Here is a 15,925-nt window from a genome sequence, read left to right as displayed (position 1 = left end):
GTTGACCCCCACAGTTGAATATGGAAAACACTCTCGTCACCAGCAGTAGATTGTTCACGTAACACACGGGGTGTTGTTTGCTGTCCAAACATCAAGGCAAGCAGCCATCGGAGCTGTAAGATAAGCATCACAAGGACCCATCTCAATTTAGCAACGATCCTTCCTGGAAAGAGTGATCTAACAGGACATCGGTAAAATCCAGAAGTGTTGCCATCAAGGTTATAACCTAAAGAACCCACGGAATGCTTATAAGTCAAAATAACCCGCATAGAATCTTGATAAGTAGTCAAAATAGCCGGTTATATTTGACCGGAGAGAGTATTCCAAATCCAAAAATCTTGTCAGATCCCAACTACCTCGGCTTAATTTCACACTAGCTGTAGCACACGAACATCTGCTTTGTATCATTCAAGAACTTAACTTGAGAAAGACACCATCCCAATAATTCTGGATGGTTAGATGCCAAAGACTTTCTGCTAAATGAAAGTTCGACGACATAATATGACATAGATATAGTGGTCCTGGACTCCAGCTGTTCTAACAAAACATTCATTTGGCCAAAACCAGAACCTTGCGCACTTGCGGTCAATTGAAGACATCTGAATGATGTGCAATTGCTGCCCTAGATACGTTAAGATGTTAATTATCCATTATAATATATCTAAAACTCACCCACTATCATAAGGCTACACTTGACTCTGAAAGACCATGCATTCTAACAAATAAAAATATATCAAAAACTGATAATTATCCATTAAAATGGCAATAACCCTTGCTTTTCAAATTGAGTTTGGATCCCTCAAAGGTGCTATCTTTCTTGGGATTTTTTCTCCGTGTCTCAGATGATGTATTTACAAATACATTGTAAAATTCAAAATGGTCTAACAGAACCTACATAATCTAATAGAACCTACATAATTTATAGAACTCCAAGTTGTATGAGCTTCTTCTTCTCCTATCTAAGTAGAAATTTCACCACTTAGTGTGATTTTGCTGCAACATTCTTCCTGAGATTGCTGCGGCCAGTGCTGCTGTGAAATTGGGATCTTTCGTCAACGAAGAGGCCATCTGTTCCACCAAGAATTGCCGGACTTCAGGTGCATCAGTTTTTGGTTTTGAACTTTTGGCATCATTGCTGGACTTAGAATTTGTGAGATCGAGAGTAATATTGGTTTTCCCAGATGAGGCTAGAGAAGCGGAGCAGGGTACTGAACCGAGTGTTAGACCATGGCTTGAACCTGATGTTGCCTCCATTGAGGGGTGTGGATGGTTGTGCTCTCCTTCATAAGTTGCCACCAGAACAGATTGGTCGTCAATGCTCCTTTGAACCTGAATGAGCCACAAGTGAGAACAGAAGAATCTTAGCATTCTACTCATCCTTTTCACTTCACACGGAAGAAAGTTGGAACCAAAACCTTTATTTCATGCACAGAATATAAAGAAAACTTGGACAAAATTCACAGTCCATGTGAGTTTAAATGCCTACTTAATTATATGCTATTTATTTGCCTCATCACAGCTAAATTGAACAAATCAGAACATGGACGAAATCGACCCAATGCTCTTTACATATGCAGCACAGAACTAACTGTGTTTATGGTTTCAGTCTCACCTTCTTCTTGACAGGGCAGCTTGGAGCAAAAGAGCATTTGAAGTAAGCTCTTGGAGAAGGGTTATCTCTTGTGACCTTTTGGCCATATTTCCTCCATTGATATCCATCTTTCACGATCTGCAATAAATTATATGCAATCGCTTAGTAACCCACGAAGACATTTGCATAGCATATCGAAATAACCTATAAACTTTAGCTAGAAACACCCGTGATTTTTGCACCAGAGGGGTGTATTATATGCACTTACAAGGCTTTTATCACCCGCTTCAGTCTTGACATAAGCCCTGGAAGTCTTAGCTTTGATGACTTCTTCCCTTGGTTTCTTGGACAGTTCTTCATCGGTTGAGCTACTCTCAGAGTTCCCATTCATTGCAATGTTATTATCGTTGTTGTTGCTGCTTGCAGACTTTCTTTTCTTTGATGGGCCATGAAGCTCCTTTTCTCCATTCTTGCACATGCAATCCATCAACTGGTTTCTTAAAGCATTGTAGTTATCACACATCACAGTTAGCATTTCAGTGAGCTTCCTGTTTTCTTCGTTCACTCGGTTCAATTCCTCTTCTATGGCTCCAGTCTGAAATTAGTAATTATACAAAACAAATTCAACTTCAAAACTCCAAGAAGACAGCAAGTTTTAGAAGCACCTCGGATAAGTTCCTATTCTAATCAAGCCCAGCCAGTTCCTAGCTAAAACTTAAGAAGGCTGCTAGTCCCTTTTGTAATAGTTACTTTTTCTTTTTCTATGAATCAATATTTTGATGATACATGACAGCAAAAACATTTCTATATATTTGTTCATGATACCCAGTGACAAGAATTCATAATATCTTGTTCTTGCTGAAAGTTGCATACTTTATTGAAATTTGTTTGAAAAACAAAACCAAATCAATTATAAGAAGCTATGTGTTTAGCCTTCAATTGATGGCCTTAAACCATAAAGAAAGGAAGAGGGGTATGAAACTAAAACCTACAGACATAATCAAATTACTGCAAAGCGAGTATCTGCATATATATATATATAAAGCTAACCTCTTCTTTCGCTGAAGGCTTGGTCTGGAACATGAAAGTGGGTTTCATTTTTCTTGGTACCCGAAAAGTACTTTCTGCATCAACTGGAGCATCACTTTTCACTCTTAGCGGATTAATATTAAGATCCAAAGAAGTATCAACCCAGGATGAGTTATCCATAGCCGCCTTAATCGAACTAGTCCCTCTTGACAATCTTCTTCAAATCAATGGAGCAAGTGAATTAGCTAGGGAGATTGACAATCTTTGTGGCTGCAGCTAGCTAAACTTGTGAAAACACAGGGAGTTGCTAAATTCAGACTCAGTTGGAACGAAATGGAAGGCAAAAAACTTGTGAATATATAGAACTCAAAAGGGCCCAACTCGGTTGTGGAAACTTGGTGGAAAGAGAAAGAAAGATAAAGACATAACAGTAGCAGCAGCAGCAGCAGATACATATGTTCTGGTCACATGAGAAGCTGGCATGCGCTTCTTCCTTTTTTGTTTTCTTTTTCATAGATACAAATGCTGAATGCAGATTAGACTGATGTGTGAGAGACACTGTCGGTTGGGGATTGACAATGGGACAAAGCTTTTGTCAAAGTCAAGCGCCCACCAAAAAAAGGTAGGAACTAGGAAGTTGTATACTACAGTAGAGTATTAAACAATGGGTGTTGAGTGTTGCACGCGTGAAACAGGTTATGTTTTTAGAAGTTTAATGCTCACCAAATGCTGGTATTGCTTTGATTATAAATAAAATAAACTATTTCAAAATTATTTTAGTTCTTTTACTTTAAATTAAATTTTTTATGATGGTTTTAAATAGTTTTGATATACTAATACTAAAAATAATTTTTAAAAAATAAAAATATATTATTTTAATATATTTTTAAATAAAAAACAATTTAAAAAACAACCGGCAGTATATAATAAAACACACTCAAAGTAATTGAATTATGGGTTTTCCTTTGCAATTACGTGTAAGTAATTGAATTATTTTCCAAATCATTCACAATTTCTTAAGGTTTTTGGAAAGAGGGTTGCATCCAATGCATAAACGCAGGGAAATTTTTTCTGGTTCATGTTCATTAAAATGTGCTTTGCCACACCTACCGACAAAACAATGTGAGGTGTTTTATTTTTGAAGTATTGGGAGCACGTTGTAAGCTCCAACGGAGGGAGGGAGGGGGTTTGGTTGGAATTTATGGCTCATGTGTCCTTCAATAATTTGAGTTGTTGATTAATAAATTGTCCGGAATCAATTCTAGAATGCCGTTGAATTTAATTATATGATTTGAATTTAATTTAATCAATAAATAAATTGAGTTTTTATATTTTAAAAAAATAAAATTTATTTTATTTTCTATATTATCTTTATTATCTTCATCCTTTTTCTTCAAGTGTCTCGATAAAACGATGGGGAGATTAATATTTTAGAAAAGTTAATTTTGATATTAAATTTGTTCTTTTAGAATTGTAAATTAGAGTGGTTGATTTATTTATTTTTATAGTATTTTTAGAGATTGAATTTTATTTAGAATTTAATTCTCAACATTTAAAATGTTACCAACATTATATTTTATTAAAACCTCTAAATTAAATTCAATTCAAATGATTTCAAATATGTTGTGTATTTTTTTTTTCATGTAAATTTTTTTTACTTTTTCTTAGGGTAATCTCCCTTGATTTTTTTTTATTAGATTCATCTTTGTGTTTAGGTGTTTGTTTTTACAATAAAACATGCTTTTTAAAATTATTTTTGTATGAAAAGACATCAAATTAATATTTTTTAAATATTTTTAGATGATTTCGATGTGCTGATGTCAAGAATAACAAATATTATTTTAATATATTTTTAATTAAAAAATATTTTTAAAAAACAGTTTATACCACTATAACAAACAAATAGAAAAAAAAAATGCAGACCTCCTTCAACTTCGTTGATAACACTGTTATCTATCCCTTAATTCAAATGGCACATGTCTTGACAATATAAAACCAAAAGAAAATTATACGAAAAGATATATATATTTATTACTATATTTTAGTATTTAATTTTAAAAAAAATTAAACTCAATCCATGAAAAAAAAAAAGAGTGAAAGTATTAAATTTATATTTTAAAAAAATGAAAAAATGGAAAAAAATTCCCTATCATTCCATATATAAAAGCCGGTTAATATGACAAACCGTACCCAAAAAATAATAATCAAAACCACATGTATTTAATTCAAAATTCATATGGATCACCGAACTTATGGTCCAAGAAAGTTGAAGACCACAAGTCCTATCACGCGACGACTACGTTTCGCTATGGCCACCCTAAAATACCACGAGTGGATGTCTCCTTACCATTTTTTTCCCGAGTCACCGTTAAGTCGGTGGTGAAGCGTGAAACTCGCGACTTCGAGGACTTGATGCTTTTTTTAAAAAAAGAATTTTGATGTTTTCATTGGTAGCTAGCAGGAGCGTATAGTTGATCTTTGGTACGAGGATTTAACTGGAAAAAAAAAGGTTAATTGGGTTATTAGTTTAATTGTTTTTATTAAAATAATATTGTTTTATTTAAAAATAATTCTTAAAATTAATTCTATTTGATTTATTTGATTAATCATATTATAGACACGTCAATTAAGTTATATCGATCATATTAATATTTATTTAATTTAATTTAAAACCCATTTTGAATTAAGTTTTGGATCCTTGAAATTTTTGAATCAACTTGCCAAGTGAAGTGGGATCTAGCCACCATGACTAAGAATATTTATATATATTATATGTTCTAGATATTGGATATTTTGGAGACTTAATTGAGGACTTGTTTTAGGGTTACAGTTGGAAGACTTATATATCCATTGTTGATTGTTCGGATAATTTTGTTTGATTTTTAAATATTTGCTTGATATATATATATATATATATATATATATATATATATATAAGAATAAGCGATAAACATAATAAAATAGTAATATAGAAAACAAATAGTTTATGAATTTTATTCGGGGATTTGATCCTATCTAGTCGCATTATTTCTCACTTCAATGATTTTACAGTGTTTTAGATGGCATGCTGGTCTTCACTGTTAAATCCCACTTAGGAGAACTGGAAGCTATTAATTCAAAATAACTATTTAAAAATATAATTATATGTAAGAATTTGTAACTCACAATTACGGTAATTAAGTAATACTTTTAAAAGACATGCAAAAAAATATATTGCTCTCTGCACCACTATTCAACAAGTGAAAAATCATTATGAATTGTTATAGTAATTTGTTTTTTAATTCGTCATCTTTTTTTTTTTTCAAATTACACCTTTATAGATTGAAATTGATGGTCAATTAAAGGATATCTATTAAAAAATAATAAGATTTATAGATAAAGGACTAAAATAAAAAATAAAAAAAAGATATGGTTTTTCTAAACTTAGGCTTAAACATATATTTTGGTCCTTCAACTTAACAAATTATAAACTTTCAGTCCCTAACAATTCATAAAATTTAATTCTGATCATAAACTTTATTTTGTTTATTTTTTAGTTCCTGATTTAAGAGATGAGAGAAAACATGGCTGGATTCCAGTGATAAAGAAAAAAAAATCTCGATTAAAATTGATTTCGGTCATGAAAATAGATGATTTTGATGTTGATGGAGAGAATTTTTCTAAGGTGTCCCCCCTAAACTTGCTTGAAATAGTAGATTTAAACCCGGAAAAAAATCTTGTTTTTAAGGTTGATTGTGGGGTTTGAAGCCAATTTTTAGGTTGTTAGAGGCTCTGAACATATTTTACAAGGTCTTTAGGCTAGTTTTTTTGTCCAAAAAAATAGACTTTTCTTAGTTCGAATCAGATCTGCCTGATTTTCTAGCAACCAGAGGTCGCTGGAATCTGGGCAAGATAGATGACGCATCGCGTGCTATTTTTTTTCAAAGAATTAAATGACGGATGACCTGTCGTCCACCCCTTAAAAAAATAAAACAATAAGGCTTAAAAGCGTGGGTTGCTCCAGGCCTGTACACTTGGGCTTTTTTCTAGAGGCCCTGGAGCTTTGCCACCTAAGCTCGAGATACAAGCCTTTTTTCTTTTTTTCTTTTATTTTTTTTATTCATTACAATTTGATTTTTTTTTAATTTTTCCTATTTAATTGTGTTTTTTTTCGAATTTCATCACTTGTTATTTGGTTAATTATTAATTAGTTAATGTAATTTGTTTTAGTTTGATTTTTTTTTGCAATCACCTTAGTATTTGGCTGGTTATTAATTTTATAGATGTTTATTTTAGATTTTAAAAAATTATGAAAAATAATTGTTGAACCCCAATTGAGTACATGACTAGAGTCACAAGTTTGACTAGTTATTTCGACTAGGTAGGGACCGAGCTTCAATTTTTTTTTTGGTTGCATAAATAGTTATCGAGTTATTTAATTCGATGCATGTATAAAATCTTTGAATTCTGCTTGGGGTTTTTTTGTGTACAAAAACATGTCGTAAGAATTTGCGTATACAATTTATGTAGGAAAAAAACTATTTGACCTACAGTGAAGGGCAAGTTAAATAGCTAGTAGAGTTACTATTAATAATAAGTGTATATTTGATAATGTGATAGTTTTTGTGGTTGTATTTTTAAAAGATAGGTTTAAAAATTCTATAAATTGTAATTTTCTAGTAACCAATATTTTAAAAGAGGATTTTCATTGGAATCCATACAAAACATAATGCTTATTGATTAAATAAAAATTTTGAAATTAGGATTGAGTCAAAATGTAATTTTAACTTCGTCTCATCACACTTCCAAATGAGCCTAATATTTCGTGAAATAGAAAAGTCGTATCATCGTGATAATAATTGAATTGATCCTACTTATAAAAAGTAAAAGACAACTCTAACCTTTTATTATAGATTAGCTCATGGTCTAACTACCCTTTTATATTTCATTTATTTTGTCATTTTTTAGGAAAAATAGTTGTTCTCTTATCAGATTATAACTTACAAAGAATGGGCACTTTACAAAATCAAAATAAGATTGGGAGTTGCTCTTGATGAGACATGATTTTTTAGGATTCAATACATGTATTTCCTATAAATAAACTGTAAATTAAAGGGTATAATTAAAGTTTTCAAGAAGTTAGAAGACTAAAATGTAATTTTCTTAAGTTTTTGGAATGATTTATATAGGGCGTGATACACACCATATCTAATCAATATTCATAGTCAACAGTCATGCGCTTAGTCTAAGGTGTTAACTTGACTTTCCGTACATAAATAAATGAAACTAAGACAATTTTAATTCTTTTTTTCAACACCATTTGTATAATGTTCTTCGGCTAAAAGCTGCTGTCCCACATCTGATTTTAGTCATGATTAAGCCTTTGCCAGCAAGTTAAAAAATAAAATGTCAAAGATGGTTGGCTGCCACTCGTTTAGGAGTGCCGTAGAAATTGAAGGGTTTGAAAATTATTTTTTTTAATATGAATTTGTTTATATTTTCGAAAATAAATTTTAAAAATAAAAAATATTTTAGTTTTTATTATAATATATATAATAAAAAAGTAAAAGACAACCCAATATATAATATATATAGACAGATACTATAAATTTTTTATTTTTTTTAATAATATGTAAACTCCATCTCACCCCTGCTTAAGGAAATAAAACCAACATGTTCTTAAAATTTTTGTAATTGAATCTTAAAAATAGGTTAATCCCTTTTTTTTTTCTATTTATTAACCACATCAATCCTGAATTATTAAATTACTCTTAACATATATAGTATACTGTCAGCACTTTAACTTGCCTATAATTAAAAACTCCAAAAACACACACAAAAAAAATCAATAATATTAAAATATAAAAAGTAACAAAAATACATCAAAGTTCATCAAATTATATATTAAATTAGATTTTCTTAGGAAATTTTGTGTTATTAATACAGGGAGTGATCAAGATTCCAAGAGCACACTGTAAATTAATTCCATTAAATATATCTCAAAGGAGGAAATACATGGTTTATATCCCAGAGCTTGCACGGCTATCACATGGTTCCTAAGTTAAAGATATATAATATAGTTTATTTTATGCCCACTTACCCTGTAAAAGCACTGAGACTATATATGGTCCTAATAAATAAAGCAATATGATTAACATTTTGCTAGTAGTAAAGTATTCCAACATGATAATCATATCACCGTATCCCTTAAATCAATCTTGCCTTAAATTAAGGGTTGGCATTATATATTGACTCTTGTCAAATCTCGTGGATTAGTCCTTGTTTTTACGAGGAATATTATCAACTAAACTATACACTATACACTATAAAGATATTTATTTTTTATGTTTTAGCCTCTAATTTGTTTTTATAAGTCTAATAATTACTTCTAATTTATCCCTAAATATATACTCGTATATTCTCATATAAATTAACAAAAATATATATTTCTGATCGATAAATTCAAACCTAACCCAATTTATTAAAAACAAATGAGTACTTATATATGAAAATTTAATAAATTAGGCGTGGTTTGAATTTCCTAATAAATATACCATAAAATTATAAGTATTAATTATAAACTTTAAATTCGTCTTATTGGGTTCAATATTATACTATTATATTCTCAAATGCCCCCACAAGATTAAAAAAAGAAAGAAAAAGAGATTCATATACCCGATCGATAAAAAGCAGATAGTTATATAGTAACAGTGCAATTATTATACAAATAAAGCCAGATCTAAAGGAGAAGAAACAACATAAACATGGAAGAATTCTTGTTAAAAAAAAGAAGAAGAAGAGGAAGAACATGCTTGAATTTGGACAGGACGGTGTGAGTGGGACACGTCACAGTACAAAATTCACGTCCCCCAATCCATCAAAAAGCCAAAAGCTTTTCACGAAAGTCAGCAGTCACCTAATCCTTCCTCCCTCCAAAAGACTCAACCATGGAATGAGACCGCGACCACAACACACGAATTGGTTTGGTGGGTCAGTCCATCGAACTTGTAATGAAATTTTCCACCATGTTCTCATTCATGCATGCGTTTCGGTTTTGCCATTTCTTCCAGCATGTCCATGTCCACTTAATTACAACATTGAAAAGCACAAAAAAACGTATCAATCCAATGTTTTTATTATTATAGTATTGGAAAAAAAATGGTGCCCAAATTCAATTTTTGTAATCCACGGTCGTATTTCCAAACCACATGTTTTAGACTACTTCCTCCTGCTACTGCCACTTGCTCAAATGCCTTACATGACTTCAATTATGGCTGACATTAGAGGGTCCCTTGTGTCCCGGCTACTCCTTATATAGTATAAAAAATCCTTTGTTGGGTACTCAAGATATCTAACTCAACTGGTTAGATTTTAAATTTATTTTTTAGAGGTTATAAATTCGAGTCTTATAAATAACATGGTTACTATAAATTTATATGATCATTAATTTCAAGATTCATTGCATTAGTCGAGGTGCACGTAAACTAATCAAAATACCTTTGTTAATAAAAAAAATAATAAATGGAAGAATAATGCGGAGAAAAAAAAAAAAGAAAACAAAGAAAGAAATGGGCCCAATGAGCTTTAACAAGTGATTAAGGTACCAATCACTTTGTTAATTTTGCCTTATTCTCTCTCACTTTTCTTTAACGAAGAAAACTCCATCACTAATTACCAAATTAACAAATTGATTGGTACCTTAATCACTTCTTAGAGTTCATTGGGCCAAAACCGCCATCACTATTCACTATATTCAAATCTAGGAAATTGTAGTCGTATTTTTTTTCATGTAGAACAACATTGTTTCTTCTTCTTCTTCTTCTTTTAGAGAAAAGAGAATTTTCAATAGACTAAAAAATTGACCTTTTCTTCTAAGATTCTACGGATAAACATGTTAGGGGGGGATGAAACGAGATTAGAAGGTTGATTAAAATTGAGTTTTGATACTGTGTATTAATAATTAATTTGTGTCAATATTGGTCCCAGTCACCTAGTCAAGAGACGACAGGCCATGGTCTAGATAACTTGAAAAGTAGGAGAATATGTACACTGCCAGTTGAACACAAAGTTTGACACGTTCCTTCTATAAATCAATCATCCCACTTGTTCATAAAATTCTTCTTCAAGCAGCTCACCAAGGTCCAGTGCATGAATGTTCGTTAAAAAAGATTAATATTGTATTATCGGTTTTGGTTTAAAATATTTTTAAAAAAATTAATTACAATAATTATAATATTATCTCATCGGATAAATTAATTTATCCCTTGATCTATTGACTAAAAATTCATCTTGAGAGTTCAAATTCAAGAATCGTGAATCTTTTTTCATAAGCTATAATGGGTTGAGAATAAATAATCTGTTTAAAAATTATATATATATTAAGCAAGCAGTTTGAGACTCAATTATTTTTAATTGTCATGTCCTCAATTATAGAACTCGATCGGAGTACATTGCCTGCACATTATCAATCTTCAGTTTTATAATAGCAATAAAATTAAATGACGGTACAACGAGCATAGAATTGCTTTCTTGATTGCATAAATAATTAAAAAATTACATGATTTAAATTTTATTTCATAACAAAATTAAAAATTATTAACGATTAAGCGTTGTTTAAATTAACTGACTGCACCAAATAAATATCTTAGAATTTAATTCTTGATGTCTGAATGATTAAGGAATTCCAGTGTTGTCGATTAAAACAACAACTGGGTAGAAGATAAACCTAGGAAACTGAAGGGAAACATCCTCCATGTCTTTTTTTGTGGGGGTAAAGTGGCTGGTTGTGGTCCATTTGTCCTACATGAACTTCTAGAAAGGAATTGATATACAATTCAATTTGTGAATTTTCTTGTGTGGCCATGCATTTGATTACAAGTATGAATTCCATGGGATATATAGGGACATTGATCGTGATTTTATTGAGGTTGCTACTTAATTAGTGGACAGTTAGTACCTAATATCCACTTCATAATTCAATGGGTGCTAAATAGTTACTTTGTAATAATATTTCCATGAAAACAATATTGCTTATTTACTAACTTAGTTACAACTTTTGATTATTTTATTGGGATAAAAAAGACGGTGACAATAAAAATAAAAATATGCTTAGTTGAGAAGACAGAGATATAAAATAAATCTATATCTAAAACAGTTTTAAAATGATTAATTTATATATTTTTAAAATAAAAAATATACGGAATACATGTTTGTTTTTAGTCTCAATACAGCAATGAAATGCTATTTAGAGGTTCATGTATTGAAAGTTATAGTATAAAAAACATGCATAGCACAAATAAAACCATTTCCATGTGAAAATTAATTAATCTGTAATTAACAGCAACCTGTTTTAATTATAAGATAATCTCCAAATTTTGTAAAAAAAACACTGTAACGATTGTATTCAGTTAATCTAGATTAATTTAGAGGAATAATATTATTATAGTATAATCCGTGAAGACTTCCAACTTATGTCACAACAATATTTCGCTCTCATGCATGTAGAAGTCTTCAAATTTAAACCCTAGAAGAGTCATCTAAAATGTTGTGTTGAATCCTCGATTGCTCATGATATTAGGAGCATACTTGTTATAACCTTGTGGCTGCGAAATGCTACTTCTAGCTTTTTTATGGCTTCATAAAAGATGGATATTTCTGGAAGACTAAAAAATTGTCAAATTAATATTTTAATTAATTTTAACTAAAAATTTGATAATTTTTTTTATTAAGATTAGTTAGCTAAAACCATAATACCAAATTAAATCAGGCTCGATCTAAAATTCAAGTTATAAATTTAAGGAGTCAACTTAAATCAATTCAAAAATTATCTTAATTTTTTTTAAAGTTAAAATATCTTTGTTTTGATAAAACATTTAAAAAAGTCCACCTTGATGATTTTAATTGTATCAATTTCTATCTATTTTTTTATTTACTTTTTAAAATCTAACTTGAATCAAGATCGAAGTATCAGATAGAACAACAAGTTCATCCCAGGCTTAACAACACTATTCCAAACATGCTCGATGCATGCGCGTGTGCGATTGTGAACACTATCAAGTATGATTGACTGCTTATTGTTAAATAATATTCATGTAATCTTATTTATTAAGAGTAGAATAGTACTTTCAGTTTGACCTATATATACTTTATTTGTATTTAGGTTAAGACTAAGCATTCATAATATACCGATTATTCAGAATTCTAGCCTCCTTTCTCTATTTGATCTTAATTAATTTAACACTTATGATTATGGTAATTAATGTGATTAGCAGCTAAACCGTGCATTATGGTTTGCTTGTCCAATTAGAATTTAATTCATCCACATGAAATGTATCCATGGACACCCATGCATCCGCTACCAAAACTTCTTGAATGAAAATTAGTGAAACCAGGATACTTTATTGTTGAACAAGAGGATAGGATTCAAGCATCGTCTACCAATTCAATATATGTATATATTAGATAGTTGACCTGTGATTTACCGTCGGCTGAACTGATTTTTTGCAGTATAAAAAAACAATATTCATGTATGTGTTGTAAGTGTATTTTAAAGAACGGGAAAAAAATCCATGACTTGACATTAATTATAGAAGAAGAATTGAAAAAATTAACAATTGTCATTCTCCAAGAATTAAAATGTAAAAGAATGAAATTGAAAAAAAAAATAATAATCTTACAAAACAAAGTAACAACAAAATCAGGTAAGGTTGCCAAAACTAGCGAATAGAATCATGCGAACGAGATAATCCAATAGAAAACAAAACAAGAAAAAAGATGAAGTTTAATTCTTCAAAGAATAGAATTTTGAAAGACAAAATTGAAAAGGATAAAAAAAAACCTAAAAAAAACTAGGACCACCTAGACAAACCTCTTAATTAGATCATGAAATAAGGATAACTTGATTGAAAAGAAAACCAAAGAAAATAACGAAGTTTATTGTTCAAAATAAACAACTTTAAAGGATGTAATCAGGAAAAAAAACGATGTTAACTCGTGTTAACTTTTCAAACTTATGACCTTAGCTGGTAACTAAACTAGAAGAACCACATCTGGAAAGCCTCTATTTTAAAACCTGGCTCGACCTGACATATTGACTCGTGATCCAAGTGACCTATGGCTTAGACAAGACTGGATTTCAAAAGAAATTGGGAGAGAATTGATCCAATGTAAAACAGTCAACTAATGTCTTGATTAACCCAGGGCAAATCCAATCAAATTGGGATCAAAACCCGTTTATTATTTTGCTTTTTTTTTTCCTCTTTAAAATGGTGTCATTTTTACTTTTTTTGTATAAGTAAAAAAAATTTGGTTGACTTCGATTAACTTGGGTCAAGTCACTCGACTTCTGATCCGGTACTTGTCTCGAATTGACTTCTAGGTATGGCTTAAAAACAATAAGAAAATCAAGTAGACCAAAGTTCAAAAAATCAAATATCAAATAATGAAAGGATCTCATTCAGAAAAAAAAAAAATAAGATGATAATCTAAAGTTTTGAATTAAAAGGAAAATTTGAAAAAAAAATCAAATTAACCAATGATAGTACTATTCAGATTAATGTCAAACATCCTCTCTATTTGCTATAAATGGTTAAGAAAAAAAGAAAACAAAACTCCAAAATATTTGTCAAGTTTTATAGTGTTTTTTTTTTTTGTTATAACATGCTTATCAAATTACATTTGGCTCAAAAGATATTGAATTGAAGTGTGTTTAGATAATTTTAATATGTTAATATTAAATATTAAAAAAATAGCATTTTAATATATTTTTTTATTGAAAATACTTTTATAAAACATCTACTATACTAAAAATTTAAACTTGAAGAACCTGCCCATCCAAGTTAACCAACCTAGAAGTCTTCTATGATCAAATTGATGACTTGTTTAATTACGTAACTTCATGGTTGATCCCATCTACGACCATGGGGACCATGGCTACCCTTATGATGCCACGAATGAGATCAGCACCGCATGGAAGAACGGCGACTCATTAATTCTCTCATTGCCGTCTTCTGGGTCTCTTCCACCTCGCTCGTCAACTTCACTTTTAATATCCTCCATTCTAGTTGATTATAACATGATCAGTAAGGTCCTCATGTATTCTTTTCTGCCTCTAATAAAGGAGAGAAGACCTAGCTACAATAACTAGGCGGTGCATGCATGTATTTCAACTCCTGCACAAACTATTTAATTTGTCGCCTCCACGAGGATAGTTTTTTTTTTTTTTATTTGGGTTAAGAACTCCACTTTAATTTAATAAATTATTTTTGTATAATTAAAATGGAGCCGGAATTGGAACAGGGTTGGAAGGAGAAAGATGATTGATTTTGTGGTTTGACAATTTTGAAGAGTCTACTAGTAGGGAGGGAGTTGACGAGCTCAGCTAGATTGATAAGTTCAAAAGCAATTTTGATATCGTGGGAGACACGGCACACGTTTTCAATTTAATCTGGATATATAGTTGGATATGACCATATCCATCTTTTGCTTTCACACTTTTCTTCTAGACAACTATACATTATACATGTTATTATACGTTATACTATATAGTTTATAGGAGAAAACATTTGCAAGAAATCGAAGTTTGATGTCTGTATTATTGTGTTTTGTTCGTGTTTCAAGACATAGAAGATCCATACAGAAAATTCATAAACATGTTTAATTAAAAAAACAAAGGATATTTCTTTAATAACGTAACTAAATCCTTTTGTTGAAGAGATGCCATCCTTTTCTTTTCTCCTTGACCCTTGTCTTGTTCTTCCCTAGCTATCACTTCAGTGTATAAGCAACAGATGCAGGGACTGGGACATAATAATGCCAGTTAACAATTATTCAAGAAATGGAGGGAAGAGAGGAAATGGAACCAGGGATTGATATTGAAGAACAGCCGGAGTCCCCGTTGCTCATAGCAATGAAAGGCCATTCTAGCAGTAACAAGAGCAAAATAGCCCACGAACTGGCCCAGTTCCTCAATTTCCCTCTCATCGATGAAGAAGATATCATACCAGCCCTACATGATTCACTTGAAACTGAACATTGTGATGACTTCGTCTTTTGGAAATTCTCTCGCAAATCCCTTCAACCCAGCTCTGTTTGAAGCTCAGCGTTATCATCAACGCTCAGCTCTCTCACCGCGCCCACTTTGACAGGTTGGTTGAGCTTGCAAGTTTCACAGGTGCTCGTATTGTTTTCGTTGAATGCAGCAATCGAAACGATCAGGATCTTGATTACTATGATGTTGGAAACGTCCCAAAGCTCAACATCGACACCACAAAGCCATTTCATGCAGAGGACTTCATCACTGGTATGCTTAAAGCTGCAGCGCTAATC

General features: G+C 31.0%; 1 protein-coding gene across 1 annotated transcript; it reads right to left on the bottom strand.

Moving 5' to 3' along the window:
* Positions 1-731: 731 nt before the first annotated feature.
* Positions 732-3,135, bottom strand: LOC133695554 (probable WRKY transcription factor 40). Its single transcript, XM_062117514.1, has 4 exons — positions 2,642-3,135; positions 1,860-2,186; positions 1,613-1,729; positions 732-1,329 (listed from the first exon to the last, which is right to left on the bottom strand). Exons 1-4 carry the CDS (start codon positions 2,798-2,800, stop codon positions 973-975), a joined length of 960 nt encoding a protein of 319 aa, XP_061973498.1. The 5' UTR covers positions 2,801-3,135; the 3' UTR covers positions 732-972.
* Between the last annotated feature and the right edge of the window lie 12,790 nt (positions 3,136-15,925).

Source organism: Populus nigra, chromosome 1, assembly GCF_951802175.1.
Source record: "Populus nigra chromosome 1, ddPopNigr1.1, whole genome shotgun sequence".
Lineage (NCBI taxonomy): Eukaryota > Viridiplantae > Streptophyta > Magnoliopsida > Malpighiales > Salicaceae > Populus > Populus nigra.
Note: the sequence above shows the minus strand (reverse complement) of the source record. Positions and strands in the feature narration are given on the sequence as shown.

Excerpts from the sequence above, each read along its gene's own strand:
- LOC133695554 (XM_062117514.1), bottom strand. The coding sequence starts at position 2,800 with ATGGATAACTCATCCTGGGTTGATACTTCTTTGGATCTTAATATTAAT. Across the intron at positions 1,730-1,859 it reads AAGCGGGTGATAAAAGCCTT|ATCGTGAAAGATGGATATCA; the intron begins GTAAGTGCATAT and ends AATTTATTGCAG. Across the intron at positions 1,330-1,612 it reads GCTGCCCTGTCAAGAAGAAG|GTTCAAAGGAGCATTGACGA; the intron begins GTGAGACTGAAA and ends TGGCTCATTCAG.